Source organism: Mus caroli, chromosome 17 (genome assembly GCF_900094665.2).
Source record: "Mus caroli chromosome 17, CAROLI_EIJ_v1.1, whole genome shotgun sequence".
NCBI classification, from domain to species: Eukaryota; Metazoa; Chordata; class Mammalia; order Rodentia; family Muridae; genus Mus; species Mus caroli.
The window spans coordinates 47,588,080-47,612,259 of NC_034586.1; the positions used below are offsets into that span (position 1 = coordinate 47,588,080).

At 39.9% G+C, this 24,180-nt stretch overlaps 1 protein-coding gene across 3 annotated transcripts in view; it reads right to left on the reverse strand.

Moving 5' to 3' along the window:
- The window catches only part of Tbc1d5 (TBC1 domain family member 5), a 463,147-nt gene that overhangs the window by 119,333 nt on the left and 319,634 nt on the right, over window positions 1-24,180 (reverse strand). For all 3 annotated transcript variants that reach the window (XM_021186156.2, XM_021186155.2, XM_029471255.1), the window contains exon 15: window positions 10,770-10,876. In XM_021186156.2, coding sequence (XP_021041815.1) covers window positions 10,770-10,876 — 107 coding nt within the window. The remainder of the gene's footprint in view (window positions 1-10,769; window positions 10,877-24,180) is intronic.

Sequence of the window (24,180 nt, forward strand, 5' to 3'; positions counted from 1 at the left end):
AGTATTAGGAAAAACAACTTAAAGGAAGAAGAAGACCAAGGACCTTCCTCGAGGAGCTGCCGTTAGGTCCTCCTGGTTAACGAAAGGGTGACAATGGTGCTCCCAAGGGACATGTGTCAGCTTCTAGGGATGCTGCCTGACTGGGAGTAGATCTGAGCCCCTGAGATACATTTCAATCCTTACATGCATTTTATAATGTTATTATGCAATGGCAAGTTATAGCTACAATGGGGTTTTTTAAAAAATGAAATGAGTGAAAATTTAAGTGTCAGTCTAAAATTTGAACCTGGAGGTTCAGACACTTTATAATTTAAAAAAAGTAAAATTTAACACAAGCTAAAACAGATGACAGACCAGAATTAGTCAAGGACAGGAACATTATATGCTTTTCTACTAAGTTCCTATGCAAAGATGATGATGATAAAATTGCTTTACATCCAATAGTTTTTCCCCAATAACAGCACTGGACACTTCTGGGAGACCTGAAAACTTAGTAGGAAATTTTCTCTGAATATTCTCTTTTTGAAATAAATGGAAGCTGTCAAATTCTTACTGCATAATCAAAATGGTAATCCACATACTGTATTTCATGTGTAATAAGTCTTCGTGGTAAGGCTAATACTTCAATTCACAACACAAATATAAAAGCACCAAAAAATGAAAATTACTTTGCTTATGTTTTTGTATTAGAATTTTATTTGCTAAAGGGTAAAAACAGATTTTCAAAATTCACAGTTAAGTTAAAACAATAGTTTTAAACCTCTCTTCCTAGCCCTCACTGCCTTCAGGAAGGAGGGAACATCTGGTTGTTTAAAGAACACAATATGCTCACATTTTCTATGACTTTTGTTTCTAATTGGGTTGAATTTCTTTTTTAAATTTGAGCTAGTAGCTAAAACAATGTTTTTTAATCACTTCATATTTTTCAGACTTTCCTCCTTCTCTCCTGACTTTATTGAGTGGATAGAGTTGGGAAATATGTTCACTAGTTCCAGTATGATGAGGGGGGGGTGCAGGGGGGGAGGGGAGGGAAGGGGAGAGGAGGAGGGAAGGGGAGGGGGAGGGGAGGGGAGGGGAGAGGAGAGAGAGAGACGGTTCGAAGAGCCAAAATTTAGAATCTTTATTTCTATCTACTAGATTGCTAAGTCACTGTTATTTCATAACATTTGCAGATAGAATTACTTTTTGGGGAATTCTGATATGGCAAATTGAGGAGCTAGTTTGGTACTTAAGGTCAAATGGAAGGGTTATTAATTCAACATCATGATAAACATGGCAGTTAAAATACAACACTGGATATTGTTTGTGTGTATGTAGATATGGGTTCGATAAATTTGCCATGTGGGTGAGTTTTCTCTATATTAGAATCAATATGGGGTCTTAGAAAGAGACATAGCATTTGATTGTTTTTAACCTTTGTTAAAACACACAGTTAATTGATGGAAAACGAGAAGGAATCATTTGTGACAACAACTGATAAAAGGCACGTATATATGGGTGGGTAAAACAGAAAGTGTCATATGTCCTAACTGAACCCCAAAATGACTTTGTGGAAAGGGAAGGGAGGATGTCAGGAATCTCTGGAGGGAGAGAGTAGGCACAAAGGCCCAGAAGCTCCACCAGCTAGCTTAGATGCAGCTCACAGGCTTCTGGCCTAGGATTCTTTCCCAATTTACTGGAAAGAAGGAAGACAAGTTGTTCTGTCTCAGTTCACAGGACTGCTATGAGGACTGCATTAAGCTCATCCAGGTGTTAGGAAAATTATGAATTATAATTCTGTTATTACAGCTTACTGACCTATTATTTCAAACTGCTCAAATGAAAAACCTTTCCAAAGTAAAATCTACCTTACCATACAAAACATTTAGAGATTGGTGTCTTAGGCTGTATTTATAGAATATATTCTAAAGAGAGCAATTTCCATGAAGAAATTAAAGATGATAACAGGGCAAAAATGCTTTGTTGAAGGTGGGCAATGAATTACTAAGGAGTTCTTTACTGATTTTTACTTTATTGAATCTGTCAGCAGCATGCACATGGCTGTGACACGAAGCTAGAACAAAGAATGGTAAACTTCATGTCTCAGACCTTACCTGCTACAACTCGTGAACTTTACTGTCTTTGTATATTTACTCTGAACTACTTGAGCCAGGAGTGACAGGCATTGTAAGTAGTTCATTGTTATTATTTTTTTAAAAAGGCAAAAAAAAAAAAAAAAAAAAGTGCGTACCCTGATGTCTGGCGCGTTGGAGACCAGGGCAGAGGCATTATCAGCATTACACTTTTCTTCCCGCCTTAGCATAAATGGCCTCTTTTGTGCTGTAATTGGTAGTCATGGGCTCTTTGTGCTTTGTGGGTTTCTATGAAGTACACACACTAGCAGGTGCTTTCAATTCTGTACTTGCAGCATGGATTGGGTTATGCTAGTCCATTAGAAATCATTTCTTTATAGGCAAATGATGCTCTAGTTGGGCAGGTCATCAGAGATAATTTTATATAACTTCTAAATGTTTCAAAAATATCAAAACTCAATAAACATGATGATTTCAAAATACTGAGCTTGATCTACATTGCCAGTTTCTAATTCAGACTCCTAATAGGCACATTGTACTTGCCAGCGTGAAAATTACCTCTCCTGAAATTTATAGAGTGATGTCAAAGAGTCAACCACTATACTCAACTAGAACTACACTGTGCTTTGATAGCCATCTGAAAAGCCCTTATGGACAAAGAGCTTTCTTTACTTTTCCTATAGATACCATCATTCTATGAATTTGTTCATATGAGTCTGTAAACATGACTTTCTCATCAGGTCCACTTTAAGTCCCAGAAACATTAGTTATGATCTTACCTTCTGAAGATAGTTTTAGTTGGTAAGATACTGGATAAAGAGTAGTTCCCCCCCCCTTTAAAAATAGTACTTTTGTCCTTAATTTTTACCATTCCTTGTTTTTAAATCTTCTCTTATACCCACACCCTGTACCGTGTGACAACTCCCCTCTCTTCAAAATCCACCTTCCCTCAACCTCCCCTCAAAAAAAAGCAGATGGTCTAGGGACATCAACCAAGCATGGCATAAAAAGCTAAAACAAGACTAGACACATACCATCACATCATGGCTAAAAAAGGCAAAGCAACGGGAGGAAAGGTCCCACAAGTAGGCAACAGAATCAGAGAAATCCACTGCTCCCACTTTAGGATTCCCACAAGAACACTAAACTACTCAGTTATAACATATATGCAGAGGACCTAGGTTACTCCTATAGGCTTCCTGGTCTCTGAAAGCCCCCATGAGTCCTCTGTAGGACTCCTGAGATCCAACTGTGGTATCCTCTGCTCCATTGGTTGCTGGATGGAGTCTCTCTGGCCTCTTTGATGATAATTCTATGAGATTCTGGTTCCAGAACTCTCTACAGGTAGGACAAATTGTAGGTTGAAGGTTTGTAGGTTGAAGGTTTTATGGTTGGGTTGGTGTCCCAAACCCTCCACTTGAGGCCTTGCTTGGTTACAGATGGTAGTGGTTCAGACTCTGGGTCCCCTATTACTAGGGTCACTCTCATAGATTCCATGGAGTTTCCATTGCACTAGGTTGCTACCTAGCTCCAAAAATGCCCCCCAATTCCAGTGGTTTCTCCCAGAACTTTCTCCATCCCTCAATACCTGATCCCTTCTGTTACCAACTCCACCCACTTCAGGCCACTGGTGAAATCTATTTTATTTTCCCTTCCTAGGGAGATCCTTGCATCCCCCGTAAGTCCTCCCTGTTGCCATTCTCTCTGGGTCTTGGACCATGACATGATTGTCTTTTATTGTACAGCTCCTAGCCACTTACAAGTGAATATGTGCCATGATTGTCTTTCTGAGTCTGAGTTACCTCACTCAGAGTGATTTTCTTCTAGTTCCACCAGTTTGCCTACAAATCTGAATCGTAACTTTTAATACTAATAGAATTTGTTTCATTATATTCTACTGAAATAAAAAGTATTCTATAAAAATCACACTAAAATGAAAGGGTAGTTAGATTACATTAATAAGCATTAATGGAATAAGTATAAAGAATTCTGAAATTAGGTAAGTTACTCAAAAAAGATCATATTTACCTAGAGAAAATTGCTAAGTTTGGCAAGTTATGATACAATATTCATTTCTTTCTTCCTTGAGCCAACCCCCAAATACAAAAAAGGAACTTGGGCTCAATTGTACAAGAGTCACTTCACCCCAGTAAGGACTCCTAGTCACCTCCTTTTGAGGATGGTGAAATATCCTGTGGCCTGCCACTAGCATGATGATATATTCCCAATGTGGCCCCCATCCCTGCTATCCAAGAACAGTTTCTGGAAACCAGTGAGCCCTCCACAGATGTCTGGAGATCAGTTGCTAGGCTCTTCTAACGCCACAAAAGGCATGTTCCTAGGCTTAGAAGTTGCACCAGTTCCTAGCTGAACTAGATATTTCATTTGTACATCAAAACAGAGTACCTACAAGACTGAACCCCAAGTATCACTCAACTGGCCCACATCCTGACAATATAGGTTAACAGCAGACAAAGACTAAAACACTTAGGCAACAAAGGTGAGACCAGACATCTAAGAAATATCACCAATGGCTTAACTTCCGATGCTGAATTTCCATCTCCCAAAGATAAACAACATTAATAACCAACTTCAGAAAATCTTACCCTCATAACAACAATTTCTTACCCTGAAAGAAGCAACTTAGTAGTTAGAAAAAATAGTGCTTTCAAGATGGCAATTATAATTACGTTTAAGGAACTCAAAGAAAAGACACTAGAATGAAGACTACAAAAATAAACAGTTGAATGTGGTAAAGAAAACAAAGCTATGAAAATAGAATTAATAAAGAAATAGAACTCTTTCTTGAAGAAAAGGTAATCAGAAATAAAAACTGGAAATAAGAGTATTAAGTCAGTGAAATAAAAAAGAAATAATGGAAAGTCTCACCAATGGAACAGATCAATTGGAATAAAGAACAAAGAGTATCAGAGGTTGAAGACAAGGTAAAGAACATGTGTAAATTAATCTAAGAAAATGTTAAATTTGGAAAAACCCCACTAGTTACAGAGTATGGAAGACTCTGGATACTATAAAAAGAATAAATGCAATATGAATTATTGGAATAGAAGGAGAAGAAACCCAGGCCATAGGCATAAAAACACTTTCAAGAAAATCATAGAAGAAAATTTTTCAAAAGAATGTATATCAAGGTACAAGAGACATACAAAAATACCAAGTAAATAGGATCAGAAATGAAACTCCACATGCCACATAATAATCAAAATTAACTATATGGAACAAAGAAAGGATATTCAAGCTGCAAGAGAGAAAGCTCAAATCACACACAAAGGCAAACTGATTAGACACCTGGAATTACTCTGAGTACCAGAATGGTCTGGATTGATGATCTACACATTCTGAAAGATCACAGATGTCACCTCAGATTATTACGCTCAGCAAAATTATCAGTTGTAATAAAGGAGAACAATTTTTCATGATAAAAATAGATTTTTTTGGAATTTATGACCCTCAAGCCAGCTCTACAGAACACTGAAAGAATACTTTGGTCTGAAGAGAAAGTTAAACACTCCTAGGAAGGTAGAGGGAACAAAGCACTATAGGATAGTTTATCAGAAGACGAGTGGATGCCAAGAAGTGCATGCTGAAAGGAGCCTGACATAGCTGTCTCCTGAGAGGCCCTGCCAGAGCCCTGCCAGAGCCTTACAAATACAGAGGCGGTTGTTATCAGCCAACCATTGGATTGAGCGAGGTGTCCCTAATAGAGGAGTTAGAGAAGGGACTGAAGGAGATGAAGGGGTTTGCAACCCCATAGGAAGAATCAACCAATCAGACTCCCCAGAACTCCCAGGGACTAAGCCATCTACAAAGGAGCACACATGGTTCCAGCTGCACATATAGCAGATGAAGGCCTTGTCATGCATCAATGGGAGGAGAGGTCCTTGGTCCTATGAAGGCTGGATAGATGCTCCAGTGTAGGGGAATTGAAGGCGGGGAGGTGGGAGTGGGTAGGTGGGTGGAGGAACACCATCATAGAAGCAGGGTGAGAGAGGATGGGATAGGGTGTTTCTGGGACAGAGGGAAACCAGAAAAGTGGATAACATTTGAAATGTAAATCAAGAAAATAGCCATAAAAAAAGAAGATGTCTAAGTCAGCAAAAGAATCCCCAGTCTCAATTCTTAAAGGAGACACAGACTAGTATTGGAACACAGGATACATCTTTCTATTGCTTCCAAAAACCCAAACCTCCTATTAACAACAGATACCATGGTCAGGTGACAGGAAGGAGAAAGTATTTCCAAGCAAATGGAACTGAGAAACAAGCAAGTGATTAGTGAGAAGGGATCAGGAAGGATACTTAATATTCATTCAAGGAAAAAATGAACCAAGAGGATATTAAAATTCTAAACACATACATTTATACACCAATCAGAAGGGTATCCATTTTCATAAAAGAAATACTGTTGGATATAAAACCACAGATTGACTCTGATCGGTGGTGGTAGGAAACTTCAATTCCTTGCTCCTTTGAATAGACATTCAGACTGAAATGAAACAGAGAGAGAGACTTGGGAGTCAAATGGATCTAGTAGACATCTACAGGACACTGTACCCAGACATTAGAGCACATTTCACCACAGCCCATGGAGCTTTCTTCAAAATGATCACATATTAGGAATCAAAGCAAGCCTCATCAAATATAGGAGAACTGGAATAACATACTGCATCACATCTGCCAACTATATGCTATCTAACTACAAGATATAAAATGAAATAAACCCTTTCCTCTTCATATTGCTTTTGGTCATGGTATTTTATCACAGCAATAGAAAGCTGACCAAGACAGCAGTCCTAAGAGGAAAGTTTTGTTTTGTTTTGTTTTATTTTGTTTTTTAAAGAGGAAAGTTTTAAGCACCAAGCACCTATACTAAAAATTTGAGATCTCTCATACTTAATGATACATCCGAGACCTTGGAAAAAACCCAAACAATACCCTAAAATAAAAGATGGGAAGAGATAATTGGTTCTTTGAAAATATTAACAAGATTGACAAACCATTAGGAAATTAACCAAAAGAAAAAAAGACTCAAATTTATAAAATCAAAGATGAAAATGGAAACCCTACAATAGTCACTGAAGAAATTCATAAGGGTGTACTTTAAAAATATATATCCAGCTGGGCAGTGCTTTAATCCCAGCACTTGGGAGGCAGAGGCAGCCGGATTTCTGAGTTTGAGGCCAGCCTGGTCTACAAAGTGAGTTCCAGGACAGCCAGGACTACACAGAGAAACCCTATCTCGAAAAACAAAAAAATAAAGACAAAAAGAAAAATATACATCCCATTAATTATATATAGATATACGTATGTATGTATGTATGTATGTATGTATGTATGTATGTATATGATCTACCAAGACTAAATAAAGCTGAAGTAAATAATTTAAGTAGATCCAGAACAACCCTATGGTCTAGCAAGAGTAATTAAAAATATCTCAACTGGCCATCCCACAGTCAAAACTCTCATCCATAATTGTTCCTGTCTGAAAGAACTACAGGGATGGAAATGGAGAGGAGTCTGAGGAAAAGAAGGTCCAGTAACAGGCACAAAGTGGGATCCAGCTAAAGGGGAGGCCCCAAGGCCTGACACTATTACTTAGGCTATGGAGCACTCACAAAAAGGGATCTATCATGACTGTCCTCTGAAAGACCCAACAAGCAGCTGAAAGTGTCAGACACAGATATCTGCACCTAAACAATGAACAGAAGCTGCTGTCCCCTGTGGCTGAATTAGGGAAGGCTGGAAGATGATGAGGAGAATGGTGACCCTGTAGGAGGACCAGCAGCCTCAATTAATCTGGACCCCTGAGATCTTTCAAACACTGGACCACCAAACAGACAGCATACACCAGCTGATATGAGGCCACCAACACACATACAGCAGAGGACTGCTGGGTCTGGGTTCATTCAGAGATGATGCACCTAGTCCTTAAGAGACTGGAGATCACAGAGAGTTTAGAGGTCAGGTGGGGTGGGAGTGGGGTGGGAACATCCACATGGAGACGGGGGGTGGGAAGGTGGGGAGGAGGTATGGATGTGGAACAGTTTTAATTAAAAAAAATCTAGGGCCACATAGATATAGCATAGAATTATTCCGGACCTTTAAAAAATACCTGATACCAATACTACTCAAAATTGTCTGTAGAACACAAAAAAGAACAATTCCAAATTTGTTTTATGAAGCTTGTATTACTCCAACACCAAACCAGTCAATGACCCAACAGAAAAAGAACATTATTGACAAATCTCTCAGATAAACCTCGATGCAAAAATCCTTAACAAAAACAAACCAATCTTGAATAAGAAAAGAGTTTCTGGAGGTATCACTATCCCTGATTTTACTATACTATAGAGCTATACAGAATGGTACTGGCACAAAAAACAGTGACACTGATCAATGGAACTGAAGTTTCTTTCTGCAGTAGACAGTCTCTAACATGATCATCCACCATTAGTCAGCATGTAGAGACGAGACTGAGGAGTGCCTAGCCCGGAATAGGCTATCTGACAAGTGGTGGATGCCTACAACAAAACCTTGTTTTTCAGACATATCAGTACATCTGCATATATGAGCTCACAGCAGCTATGACAGCACACACAGGTCCTGCATGAGCTCCAGCTAGATAAAAATTTCCGCATAGTGTGTGTGTGTGTGTGTGAGAGAGTGTGTGTGTGGGGGGAGGAGTTGGGAGTTGGGGAGGAGGCGTTGAGCAGAAAGTTCTACCTTAGAGGAGGAACTACTGGCAACTGCCAACTTCTGAAAGAGAAAGTCAGTCCTTCTATGGGTGTGAAATCTGGGAGGCTGACCATGTTCCAGGAAGCAGCACCACATGCAAGAGTATGTGGGCAGCACAAAATCGGTTAGATGGGTTTAAAACAAACACAAAAGGCCTTGGAACTCAGTAGATAGGGAGGAATTTGGGAAGAAGGTAAATATTTTCTAAATACATTGTGGAAATTCTCAAAGAATTAATAAAATATTACTTAAAAAATGATAGGCTGCATGCCTTTAATCCCAGCACTCGGGATTTCTGAGTTCGAGGCCAGCCTGGTCTACAGAGTGAGTTCCAGGACAGCCAGGGCTACACAGAGAAACCCTGTCTCGAAAAAACAAAACACAAAAAACAAAAAAGCCCAAAACAAAACAAAAGAATGAATAGAAATTGAAGTTTAGTTAATCTCCCATTTTCTACTCCTTAGAACTCTGAATGCTGAGATAGCACAATGTGCTTTAAGTCTGGAGACCAAAACTCATCATTGATTAGCAACTTCCTCTTTACAACTTTGCTAGCTCCTTGATCTTTCTGAGGGGCTTTTAGTTACAGGGTACATGTGAGTTACACATACACCTGTAGACAAAAACAGAAATGCAAAGCACAAATAGTGCTGTTTACAAGCCATATCCAAAAAGGGTTTCTCTTTATATAAAAAGAAGCATAGATTTTATTTTCATGCTTATAACATTGTTTGTATAACAGAGATGCTAATAAAGGATAATATTTCTATAAACAACAGGTAAAGAAATTTCTAAGTAATATAATAGAAAATATACCCAAAGTTAATGTCACCAACCAGAAAAAGGTTAAAAAAAAAATCCTTTAGAATCAGATTTCTATTACATTTGGATGCTCAAGATGAACAGGCAGAGCTTTGGCAACAGAACTCACAGACAGACTGACTGACTCAGAGACAGTCTGACAACTGCCAACATGACTATTGGGAGAGTTTCCAAAGAGCCAAAGGCTGGGATTACCATCCAGAGCCTGGCATTCTCATCCTCGAATTTGAAGCTTTCTCTCTCACTCTTCATCCAATATTTTTGTTTGGCTCAAAACCAGCAAGGATTCACAATTTTTTTTTAAGATCATTAAATGTTCTTATTTTCAAGAAATACAGCATTAGTTGTAAAAGAGCACATTTTTTTTCTGTGAAGTATGAAGAAAATTTTAATGAATTGCTTTATATTCAAATAAGGAGATGAGCGCTCAGGTCTGTCTGAGTCTTCATTACGTGACTTGTAGGCTACACAATAGAATAATACATGTATACACACATAAACTTTCATATCCTAAATCAGTGATCCTTTGTTGTTGTTGTTGTATAGAATAGAGTTTACTTAGGGCATGGGGAGGGGAGTTAAGAGAGGAGCAGAGGCAGAGAAAGGCAGAGAGGAGAGAGAAGAAAGCAGAGGCCAGCCATGAACAGGAGAGGGGGGAAGGGGACATGAACAGGAGAGAGTGGGGAAGGGAATGGGGAGATTGTGGAAGCAAGGGGGCAAGAAGCAAGAGAGCAAGACTTCCCTGATAAATTCTTATAGGCTTAGTCCTTAGTATAGCTCTTTTTTCTTGACTCTATGTGGCCTGAGAAGCCCTACTTGAATTAAGTCATCCCCTGTGAGGGGCTATCAAAGACTGAAGTCTGGCTGAAGAAGCAGGTGTTCCCATGTCTTTATTAAGCTAACTGAGAGACAGGAGATCCAGACAACCTGCTGAGGAACAGGGGCACCTGCTGGGGTGCAGTTTCTTAGGACAATATCCACTGAACTCACTTGTTAACATACTGGCCAATGGGATATGTGAACTCTGGCTTACAACAATCATTAGGAATACATCAGATTGAGGATTTGATTCTTCACACAACTTTAAAAAATTATGTATGTTTTCCACAAGAAAGCTTACCTTTGGGTCTCTAAGGAACAGGGCCTTCAGTATCAGTGAGTGTATGTCCCCGATGATTGGATAATGCATCAGAAGGCCAAGACAGGTCTGATAGTTACTAGAAATCACTAAATAAGAGGGAAAAAAGATTCAGACACAATTCTGTTTAAAATATGTGCACTATGATGAGTCTAAGAAAATATCTGAGAGCCAAAGCAAGTGATGCAATAATTGAGGTGATTTGACTAAAGTCTGTACTAAGAAGAGATATTCACCAAAGACCTCTGGCTCAGCACATTTCAGCTAGCCAGCATGACCCACAGGGAGTGGAGCAAGGAGGGGGGCAGGCACGGGTGTGGTAATTGCAACATAAATACATTCTTAGATGTGTGCATATTTGTTGTCATTTCAATGACTACCTTTAACTTTGCTGCTGAGAAATTACTAACACAAACCTTGTAAATGGGGAAGCAGTTAAAAATTCTAATAAAATAGTACTTACCTTGTTATTAATGCCTCACAATTTACACCATGCTCATTTTTATATGTGTATTACATAATACAAAAATCAAATTATACTTTTCTACAGTTATTTGTTTTTTCTAAAAGTAAAGGGAAATTGAGAGAGAGAGAGAGAGAGTGTGTGTGAGAGAGAGAGAGAGAGAGAGAGAGAGTGTGTGTGTGTGTGTGTGTGAGAGAGTGTGTGTGTGTGAGAGAGAGAGAGAGAGAGAGAGAGAGAGAGAGAGAGAGAGAGAGAGAGAGAGTGAGAGTGTCTACATAGGATTTGGGGTGAGAAAAAGTGAAAACCTTCTGTGATCAGCTGGTGTAAACCAACCTAACTATGGGTGCGATTACTACACACACCTGTTAAAGACAGGTCTGGGTAAAGTCTTCCATTTCTTGCTTATCCATCAGTCACTGCAGTCACAGTTGGGCCCATTAATGACCTGTGTTTTGTGAGACACAGTGACCTCTGTAACACTGACTGTGAGAGAACTTTACAGTTACAGCTCCCTGCAGCTGTAACTAACTCTTGTTCATTAATCAGTTACCTGAAAAGCGTTCCACAGGAACACAAGTATGATTCAGAGGAAAAAAGACAAAATAGTGAGTCAGAAAGACTTTGCTTCTCAGATTTTCTTCCTGCTGCTGGAGAAGCCACTTTTAAAGGAAGGTTTGTACCATGTTCCCTCCTGTGAATACTATGGAAAGAGACTAGACTGGGAAAAATGAATAATTATAAACTATGTAAGGAACTCCTTTATCATCCTCATTCACACTGTGATCTGACAGCTTGTAATCTCACACATCTGCTTTCATTTGTAAAGCACTCTCTTTCCCTACCTGCTCTGGCTCTTCAGACTCCTCTTATTTGTTCATTTTTCCATATTTACATCCACTTTCCTACTGTCATTTTTTCCTTTAGAAATTAAAAAAGTGAGGCTATAATGGTATAATGCTTTATATAACAGTATTCATTTAAAGCAATGAAGTTTTAAATAAATAGGTAATCAATTCATCTGGTAATTCAAAAAGTTATTTTCTCAAATGCTGATATTCAAATTTAGTACCTGGCCAGGGAATAAATTTTACCTGTTTTGTAAAAAAAATGCAGGAGGGTTTTATGGATGTATTTTGGCTGCAGTACTCAAATCTGAATCTGAGGATTCCATTTGAGTCTTCTCAAGTTATTTAAAGTGACACTCAAGATCTGCTGGGGTAACCTCTACAACATAAAAAGTTTAGTTTCTAGAAAACAACTTAATGATTTTAGAAAACTACCCACATCATTCAATGCAATGACTTGTTAAGTGACTGTTAAGTGTAAAGGTCCCAAGCTAAGCCAGGCTATAGAGGCCAACAAAGAAGTCCTTGCTCTGAAGACAATGCAAGTTTGGAAAGGCCAAGATGCAAACTCTACCACTAAGGTGATGATGAATCTTAAAGGCTTTGTGGAAAGAGATAAGGCTTAGAACTTTATGAGCCTTATCTCATTTAATGCTGAACATCATTGAATTATAAGCCTAGGATGAGTTTCCTTGTATGACACACACACACATCGATACCTGGAGAGGGTAAGTTACTTGTTCATATCACAAAGTGACTCCTTGGTGTAGCATGATTTGAAATTCAGGGGCTGTACTCTACATAGTTAAATAAAGCTGTTTTTTAAAAATAATGCTTTGAATCAAATGGTATAATGCATACAAATGTCAGCATCAAGCCCCTTAACCTCATTACTCTAATACAGTAGGTTAATGAACCAGAAAGGTCAACCTTATTGAGTCTCTGGAATAGTTAGTTATTTGGGGTTTTATCTGGAGGAACCAGTACAATAATCCTGTTACCATAATTTTAAAATTATGAGAATATACAAAGTACAGAAGGCAAGACACCATGAATTAATATTCTACTTTAGAACAAATGAAGTAGCTGACAATTTTTTCTTACATTTATTCACAGACATCTCACTCAACTCTATGAACATTTTTGAGCACCTATTACATGCCAGATATTTAGACTATTGATATACTGTAACATGAGGGGAGCCTGAATCTTGTTCCTTCAACCAATACCATTTTCAAGTTACTACTGAAAAACCTGTACTTTTATAATACTTTGACAACACCACCCAATTTTAGGTAGGCAGAAAAGCTATAGAAACTTGTGGAAAAACAAGGCAGCAGGGATCTGACATAATAAAAGTTTAGCTATGTTCCTTCTCTACCCCCTCCTTCCCTAGCTTCCCAGTTCCTTTCTTCCATTTTATAGTCCTTAGAGTGGAACCTAGGGCCTTGTACATGCTAGGCCAGCACTCTGTCCCCAGAGGTTTTGTTCCTTAAACTTTGTCTCCTACAAACAAAACAAAACAAAACAAAACAAAACAAAACAAAAACATGAATGCAGTATTGATCCTTACCTAATCCTGATTCTACCAAAGCATGCAATAGTGACATGGCAAAGTATTTACTATTTTTAACTTTCCCCGAATCACCTCCTCAGAGCACTGCTTCAGTATTCTGCTTTTAAAGCACAATGAAGCATAAACACATTTCCTTCAAATGGAAGTAGAATCGAAAACTCATTGTATTTTATATTTTTTTCCAGGTTTTTATGTTTTTGCCATACAACTAACTGGCTTAGACCAGGCTAGCCTTACACAGAATCTACCTCTTTAGGCTTCTGGGGTATTTGTATTAAAGGCATGCACCCCCATATAAAGGCTCTTTTTATATGCATACTGGTAATGAAAAGCCCTAACAGCCTTTCCAGTTAGAAGGCACCAACCTAAAGCTGTAGAACAAAATAAAGATTTCTCTGAGTAACTGCTATAAATACCAAAGAAGCGCCATAACCAGTGCTCTTTGTTTCAAAACACTTTTGTGGTGGCCTGCCACCTCTTGTATGTGGCATCTTGTAGCATTGTATCCCAGGATGTACCCCTTTGCTATTCTTGAATGAACTGCAGGGTTTGGAGAGTCTCTTTCTTTGTGTCTTAGTAGCAACTGACAAGTAATGGTCCAAGAGTGTCTATGGCAGTGGTACAGGCAGTGGCTATGCATCCACCCTCGTGCTCAGTATGTCTCTGACAAGTACCAGTACTGTAGTGATTTGAGTAGGAATGGCCCTCATAGATTCATGTGTTTGAATGCTTGGCCCTTATGGAGTGGCACTATTAGAGAGGTGATTACACTGAGAAATTTGATAGCAATATAGCTCACTGCTAGCTATATATAATCTTCTCCAAATTATTTAATTCTATACAGAGAAACAATTTTTCAGAGTAATGAGGCAGATGGAAAATTACCAAAAACCAAAATGTAGACTTTCTTTAATGACCTTAAAATTAAGAATGATAGCTATCACCTCTCAGTAACCAATATATGACTAGCAACTTGTCATACATTGCATGCCATCCACAAAGGCCCCCTACTCCCCTCTAAGGAAAGCAGCCCAACCATGCACTCTCTTCTATAGATGGGGACATGGTAGTGCAAAGTAGACAACAAAATGCTCAGGCCACGGGATCCTGTGGACTGTTGAACTGAAAACCCTGGCCTTCAGCAGTGTGTGATGTTTCCCTCCATCTTAGCAGACAACATCAGGACAAGGGTGTCTACATACAAAACACAACGAAGATTATTGCAGAGGCCTTCTGAAAACTGCTTTAACTGTCACTGGGGCAAGGTTTGAGAACGTACAGAATGGCACCATTTCAAGTTCCCTCATGCTTCTGCTTTGTTCTTGTGAACTCTGCTGCTTCTGCTGTCGGCCTGCCTGCTGCCACACTTCCTTGCTGTGATAGTGATGGACTATTACCTCTCTGGAACCATAAGCCCAAAATACATTCTTCCTTCTGTTGCTTTGCTTATGGGGTTGTATCACAGCAATAGAGAAGTAATTCATACAGCAGTGTTTGTACCAGACAAGAGCTCTATTGCTGAGTGACACAGCCAGACCAGGACATTTCTACCCCCTTCAGAATTTCCTTGCTTAATCTTTAATCCAAAAGATATATGGACACATAAAGAAGTCCTTCCTTGAAAACGTAGGAGATCCAAATGAGTGGATTAAACAAAAATCAAATTTTTTGATAATTTCATTCACAAGCACTGTATTTACAAAATTTCTGCCCCTCTTATTCCATCCCCTTCAAATTCATAATCTTTTCTTAAATTGTTATTGGCACACACACACGCACACACACACACACTTAAATACAATCTGCCAAGTCCATTTAGTGTTGCTCATATGTCTAGGTGTTTAGGGCTGACCTCTGGAACACTTTTCATTTAAATGTGATTACGGGGTCTAAATGATACCTTAGTCAGGAATAACAACTCTCAGTGGAAATGGTTGGTAGGTAGGCACTGCTCTTAAGAAGTGCTATCAGGGATCAGTAAGGTGGGTAGGCAGAGTAAAGCCCTTGCTACCGTGTCTGATGACTTGATGTTGATCCTGGGGATTCATTTGGTACAAGGAGAGAACTAATTCCCACAAATTGTGTGGTTGAACTCAAGACGTGTGGCATAGCATATATGTACATGGAGATAAAGACAGATATAGACTATGAACATAGATAAACACAGGTAAAAATTTTTTTTAAAGAAGGGCTAACAGTACCCTTTACATGTAGTTAGATTGTATGTATGCATTCATGCATTCATGCATTCATTCATTCTTTTAAGAAAACATTAATTAAAGTCCAGTTTTGTTTCAAATACTGAGTTCAATCCTAAGAAGACTCTCAAATTTCTCTTCATATTCCACTGGAAGTGAAAAATACTGTTTGCAACAAAGAAGCTGGCTGGTAATGGCATAATGTTGGGATAACTCCTTTAAGGAAACCTGAGGTGGGAAAGGGAGGCAAGTAGATGATAATACTGAGTGGACACTAAGTAGCTCTGAAGGGATTGATGTTGACATAAAATGATGATGTAAAAGGAAGGAACCTACAGGAAATCCTTACTGTACGGAGTGTCCTCCAGGGAAGCGATGAAAGAATAAACACACTCTCGTACCTAAGCCAACAGAGAAGATTATTCAGCAGGGATCATTGATCCTTATACCTTGTACGTGTCAGGAAAGTACAAACTGGAAGAATGTAACTGCACATTGCTAATTAAGCCACTCTGAAAAGTTCCACATGGTTACCTTAGATATATGACATACTAGAAAAACAATGGAGACAGTACACGGATCAATACTTTCTAGTAGCTTTTGGGAGAGAGGGAATGAACTAATAGAATATATAGGAATTTTATGGTATTAAATTCCATATGATTTCCTCATGGTTACTAGAATATTAATGGGGTACCTCCCTAAGGGTGCATATAAAAAGCTTTGAATCTAGTACTGGTGGATTAGTTATGAGATGGTCTGGTGAGAGGTCATGAGATCAAGGAGTTATAGCTTTGAAAGAGACTGTGGTAGAATAGAATGGGCCTTGGAAGCTGATCCATTTGGATGCTGGGCTCCCTGTTAGTGGGATTGTTTGGAATGATTAGGAGGTGTGGCCTTGTTGGAATAGACTGGGCCAATAAGGTGTGTCAACAAGGGCGGGTTCTGAGGCTCAAAAACTCAGACTCAGTCTCTCTCTCTCTCTCTCTCTCTCTCTCTCTCTCTCTCTCTCTCTCTCCTGCCCAAGGATCAGAATATAAAGTTCTCAGCTATTGCTGCAGCACCAGGCTTGTTTTCTTCCTGAGATGACCATGGAATATCTGTAAGCAAACACACAACTAAAAGTTTCCCTTGATAAGAGTTGCCTTGGTCATAATGTCTCATCATAGCAAATTATCATAGTAATTCAGACAGACCTAGGCCTGTAGTCCGTCTTCTGCAGGCTCCCTCTCTCCCCTTCTTGGCTCCTGATAACATGTTTGCCTCTTCACTTGCTTCTTTGCTTCTGTCATTAGGTTCTAGTGTGATAAACTGCTGGTGCTTGCCTGCCTTTGAATTTGGACCTCTATACCTGTGAGTCACAGTAAACTTCTGTGTATCAAAAGTACCCCACGTCAGGTGTTCAGGACCTCGCATGAAAATGAAGGTCATACCGGGCGTGGTGGCGCACACCTTTAATCCCAGCACTCGGGAGGCAGAGGCAGGCGGATTTCTGAGTTCGAGGCCAGCCTGGTCTACAAAGTGAGTTCTAGGACAGCCAGGGCTACACAGAGAAACCCTGTCTCGGAAAACCAAAAAAAAAAAAAAAAAAAAAAAAAAAAAAGAAAATGAAGGTCATTATCAGGAACAAAGAAAGACTGAATCCTAACTTCAACTGTGGATTTAGGGTGATGGCAACATGTCAGGGTGAGTTTATGGATTCTAAGGAAAGCATCAGATGTGGGACACTGACAGCAGAGGAGGCTTTAGGTGAGGAGATCAATGACTACGACAGATTTTGTCTTTTGCTGTGAACTAGAACTTCTCTTACAAAACCACAATGCAGGAGCTGATGGGATGCTCAGTGAATAAAGGGCTTAAGGGATAAGCTTCAGGATTAGAGTCCAGTTCCTCAGCATCCATAGAAAAGCTGGGTGCTGCTGGGTACCTGAAACCCAGTGCTGGGAGGTAGACACAGGTAAGTAAGTCCAGGAACCAGCTGTCCAGCCATTCTGGCTCAAATGACAATTGCAGATTTAGTGAGAGACTCTAAAAAATAAGGTGGAAAAACTATTGAAGAAGATATACAAGCTTGAAATCTTACTTCCACATGGGCAAGCACACCCATAAATGAGTAACACTCCTACCGCCTCACTTACACCCCACAAACCATGTTAAAACAGGTTTGTTATTATGGACTGCTAGAGAAACTGCCAAAGATTGTTAATCCAAGTTATATAGTGATATAAATGGCATTAACAGCATTTGTAACTAACGTTAGTCTCTGTATCTGACGTGGCTATAATGTTTTCTATCAGAGGGAAGAGACCTGGAGTCAAGGAGTACTCACATACTCCTTCAAAATCAAGACTTGGGACTGTGCTCAACACAGACATGCACTGAAACGTAGTTTTAGAGCTTTTATGTTTAATTATTAAGTTTGGTAAAGGATTTCTAGAAAAGACAAATTCAATCTGTATTGAAATTTTGTAGCTAGGGTATGTTGTTGAACATGCTGTTAAATGGAAAACAGAAATTCTGAGGTAGGACAGATGGAAGCACTGGCATACAGACAGCTAGTGGCTCAAGAGAAAGCTGAGAACCAGCACACAATAAAGAAGAGGGGCATGTGAGCCACAAAGAAGACACAAGTGCCACACATGCCCAGCCAGGGAATGGATAAAGAACAGGGAACTGTATCTTGAGACATCCCAGCATGTTCTAGTTCACTGAAGAAACAAGACAAGTTATGGAGCTCAAGACACAGTTCAAATATAAGAAAGTGAGACTGAAATGACAGTTATCTGCTTTAATGAATGCATATCATATACACACACAGAAACATAACTCTTACCTCTGTGCATTAACTATTTACTAAAAAGTAAAATGGAATTTAAACCATAAGCCATCATCACCACCATCAACAACAAAAACAAAAGCAGCAGGCAGAAGTGATAAGAAACTTTTCCAGACATAAGAAGTTCAGATGGTTCACTGCACTGTATATAGCTGAGAGACTTTCTGACTAAGAAAACCAACAGGTAGCCAGGAAAGGAAGATCATGCTCATGGTCCCAGCACGCTGGAGGCTGAAGCAGGACTCCCCTGAGTTCAAGACCAGCCTAGGCTCCGGTATAATATAGCCTTATCTCAGAAAAGTAAACCAACACAAAACATCTAAAGTCAAATAGCAAACAAGATAAAGAACAGGTTATTCTTATGTCATAAGTTAGAATGTTTTTATATTTTTTAAAAAAGATATGCCTAGAACCAAAGTACAAATACTAAATACACCCCAAACCTAAAGCCCCCCCCCCCCGAGACACACACACAATTATAGGTTTGGTAAGCATGCCTATTATCCTAGCCTTGTTAGGGTGGAGACAAAGAGGACCCCCAGCCAGGCTAGTGAAATTCATGAGCTTTAGAAAATAAAGGCTAGGAGCAACTGAGGACAGATACTTAATGTTGACTTAAAACTTAATGGTAGGGAAAAAAATCAGCACTCCTGAAGTCTTCACATGAAGACTTTTGGGAAGGTCAAGTATACACAGTACATTGAAAATGCAAAATACATTAATTATTTTTTGGCCTAAGCTTGTAGCATGACCTCATCATAATGAATTGTATCTGTAACAATCTACTGGGAATTAGTTTCCACTCTGATATACCAAGAGTTACGACTTCAATGTCTGTTTGTCTGTCTGTCTGCCTGTGGGTCCATCCATCCCTCCTTCCTCTCCTCTCTGAGGGTGGTGGGGCTAATAAAATTCAAACCAAAACAGGTTTCCTTATTTGTAAACTAGGAAGCTTTGAATCCTTATCTTATAGGATATGTATTTTCTTGAAAAACTGCTGGAATGACAGACACTTGCCACAGATAAATGAATATTTTGTGAGTATTTTACACATTAAGATGACTACAGCCGTTTCAAGCCTATCCACAGAGGCCCTGGGAGAATGTGTCCTGAATGGAAGAATGTTCCCTTCTCTCAGTGAAATCTGCGAGCCATGTAAGAGGGATTTGTGAACAGCGATGTTCAGTGAAGAATGAATAAAGACAACTATTCAGTGTATGAACATCCTAACACTGGATGCCCAATAGGGCACTGAGTTTTGGAATCCAGTGATGGGTTTGCAACAAGAACTCGAGAACAGTGTTCTACTTGGGATGCTGATTTTAGCCCTGGTGCACCTTCCTCCTGGTTCTTGACCATGGGCAAAACTCTTACTTCACCCAATCATTTCTGCTTCCCGTGCACTTGCCCAGCCTTGTTTATGCCCACCTCTCCTGCTGTCTCCTCAGTCCTTGATGATGAGCCAGGTCTCCCCGAAGCCTGCCCTCTTCACATGCTATTGCCCTTGCCCCCATCAGCTGTAAGATGGGAACCACACTCTGCCTGTATCTGTTTCAAACCATTCCATAAAAATCTTTCCCCTTTTTATGGTATGCACCTACATACTCACTAGGTCCATTTAACACTGCCATATGTGTACCATGATCTGATAAATAGTAGTAACTTGGTAAATATGTGCAATGGCTATTTCTGGTTGTCAACTTGACTATACCTGGAATGAACTACAATCCAGAATTGGAGGGCACAACTGTGATCCAGATCTTAAGGCTGGAAGACACAAGTTTTTGACCTGGATCTTGGCATGGAGATCTTGAGACATTGTGGCCATGAAAAACTTAGGCCCAGGCAAGGTATTATATGTATTTAATCCCAGGAGACTGAGACAGGAGATCTCTGAGCTCAAGGTCAGCCTTTGAAAAAGCAAGTCCCAGATTCAGGTGTGGTAATTCACATCGGGGCCACGTCTTCTGCTAGAGGCCTACAGAAGGACATTGGAAGAAGAAAGACTCTTCTTCGACTGCTTGCATTACTTGCCAGGACATCTGTTTGAACCTACTTGTACAGAAGATCAGCTGAGACAACAAGCCTTGTGGGACTGAGCAACTACTGGATTCTTGGACTTCCAATTCATAGCTGAGCATTGCTGCATTAATTGGACTACAGACAATAAGTCATCACAATAAATTCCCTCAATCTAGAGAGACATTCAAAGTTCTGGGATTTACTGACCAATACAGTATGTGTGCAAATACTTGTTACTTGAATAAATGGTTGATTAAAAATTGCTTTCCTGTCTTTTCTTTGTTTCAGGTTTTGGTGTGTTACTCTCTATTTTTTTTTCCTACTCTTCTTTCCCTATTATGATTCTTGATGAGGTACCCACGGTAAACCAAATAAAATCTTCCCTTCCTCAACTTAATTTGGTAAGTGACCTGCTTCCCTTCACTAACTTGGCCATACAGGCTAAATCTACAAGGGCTCTGCAATCTCTGTGTGGCCCCAGCTTTCCGTGCTTTCCCTGTTTCCCACTCTGGCTCCAATCCCTTGCTGTTATAGATACCCTGTACTCATTTCCAGGCTGTGCTCCCTGCTTATACATCCTAAACTACTCGCTTAAGATGCACTCAGTGCCCTCACCTTCACCATTACTCTAATTCATTTGAAGGTGGGTCTAACTAGAAACCTGTTAAGCCCTCTTCCTCCTTCTTTGCTTCAGGGACTCTCGGGTAGAGCTGGGTGTTGCCACAGACTACTGTTGTCTCTATGAGCCCATCACAGCTACTCCAGGTTTGAGTTTGTCAGTCACGTGCACTTTGGCTATCATGACCTACTCCTACTCTTCCTCTTCCACAGCACACAAGCTTCTTCCTCTTCCTGCTACGGCATTTTCTCATTTTCTGTTTTCTACACCTATAAACTAGTCTATTTATGAGACCAGCCTGGGGCTTCCTTCTCAGATGAGTTCTACTGCAGTCACACAGCTCATCTTCCCTAGTCTTCCTGTTCAGGGCCCTCGTTTCCTCAGTTACTTTCTCCAACAGACATCTGTTTAGAGGCTTACTATGCATTAGGCCCTCTTCTAGACACTCTATTTAAAAAGGAAATCAAGACAGACAGAAATCTTTCCCCTCACTTAGGAATTGAATGTAGTGGTGTTTAAACAACCGAAGGAAACAAATGCACATGGTAATTTTGCTCTTCATAGATGCAGCCATGGCCCAGTAGAAAAACAACACTGATTCCTGAAGGAGAGACCCATGCTTGATTGATACATCCCCATCAGTGCCCCTATATCTTTCTCTCCTATTCTCTTCTTGAAGGATTGCTGAATACATGCCATCTCTATGTTCTTTATTAGGTCATCTTTTTAGTTGGAAAGTAATGCAATAAAAAATAATAATACCACTGTTCTAATCACAAGAACAAGGAAATAGAATCAGCTTAAATGTCCATCAACAGATACATGGGTAATAAAAATGTGCAACAAATACACAGAGAAATTTTTATTAGGCCACAAAGAAAAATGAAATTATGAAATTTTCAGTAAACTGGATGGGACTACAGAGTATTATATTAAGTTAGATAACACAGACTCAAAAAGACAAACATTATATATTCTTTCTCATATGTAGATCCTATCTTTGGATTTTTATTTCTGTGTAGTTACATGACTGTAAAAAATTTATAACAGCAAGGGATTGGAGCCAGGGTGGGAACCAGGCAAAGCACAGAAAGCTGTGGCCACACAGAGATTGCAGAGCCCTTGTAGATTTAGCCAGGACATAGTTAATAGGACAAATTGGCAGCCTACAACCCCACATCTGAGAGAGGGCCAATATCCAAAATATATAAAAAACTCAAGAAGCTAACCACCAAAATCCCAAACAATCTGATCAAAAACTGGGGTAAAGAACTAAACAGAGAATTCCCAACAGAGAAATCTGAAATGGCTGAGAAGCACCTAAAGAAATGTTCAAAGTCAGAGAAATGCAAATCAAAATGATCCTGAGATTCCAGATTACAACAATCAGAATGGCTAAGATCAAAACATCAGGTGACAACACATGTTGTTGAGAATGTAGACAAACAGGAACACCCCTCCATTGCTGGTGGGATTGCAAACTGGCACAACCACTCTGGAAATCAATCTGGAGGTTCCTCAGAAAATTGGAAATAGATCTACCTGAAGACCCAGCTATACCAGTTTTGGGAATATAACCAACATATTCCCCACCATGGCACAGGGGTACATGTTTCACTCTGTTCATAGTGGTCTTGTTTGTGATAGCCAGAAGCTGGAAACAACCCAGATGTCCCACAACAGAAGAATGGATACAGAAAATGTGGTTCACTTACACAATGGAATACCATACAGCTATCAAGAATGAAGACATCCCGAGTTTTGCAGACAAATGGATGGAACTGGAAAATATCATCCTGAGTGAGGTAATTCAGACCCAAAAGGATATGCATAGTATGTACTCACTAATAAGTGGATAGTACCACTCATTCCCCCCCAAAGTACAGAACACACAAGATAAACTCCACAGAACTCAAAAAGGTCAACAAGCTGAAGTGCCCAAGTGAGGATGCCTCAGTCCCACTTGGGAGATGGATGAAAACAATCTCAAGTGGGGAGGGAGAAGGGACCTGGAAGGGAAAGTGGACGAAGTGGGGGTAGGGGGATAGAGGGGCATCTGATATGTTATTGGGTGAGACATAAAGGACTGAAGCCCTGAGGGCCAGCAGAGAGAATGGAACCAGGCAACCTCGGGAGATAGGAGGTTGGGGGACCCTCCAGAGTGCAGCAGGGTACAGAGTGGCAGGTTACTGAGTTTTTTTTTCTTCTTTTGTCTTATTAGGTATTTTCCTCATTTACATTTCCAATACTATCCCAAAAGTCACCCATTCTCCCGCACCCCCCCACCCCCCACGCACTTCTTGGCCCTGGCGTTCACCTGTATTTAGGCATATAAAGTTTGCAAGACCAATGGGCCTCTCTTTCCACTGATGGCTGACTAGGCCATCTTCTGATACATATGCAGCTAGAGACACGAGCTCTGGGGGGTACTGGTTAGTTCATACTGTTCCACCTATAGGGTTGCAAATCCCTTTAGCTCCTTGGGTACTTTCTCTAGCTACTCCATTGGGGGCCCTGTGTTCCATTCAATAGCTGACTGTGAGCATCCACTTCTGTGTTTGCTAGGCCCAAGAATAGCTTCACAAGAGACAGCTATATCAGGGTCCTTTCAGCAAAATCTTGCTAGTGTATGCAATGGTGTCAGGATTTGGAGGCTGATTATGGGATGGATTCCCAGGTATGGCAGTCTCTAGATGTCTATCTTTTCGTCTCAGCTTCAAACTTTGTCTCTGTAACTCCTTCCATGGGTGTTTTGTTCCCAATTCTATTAAGGGGCAAAGTGTCCANACTTTGGTCTTCGTTCTTCTTCAGTTTCATGTGTTTTACAAATTGTA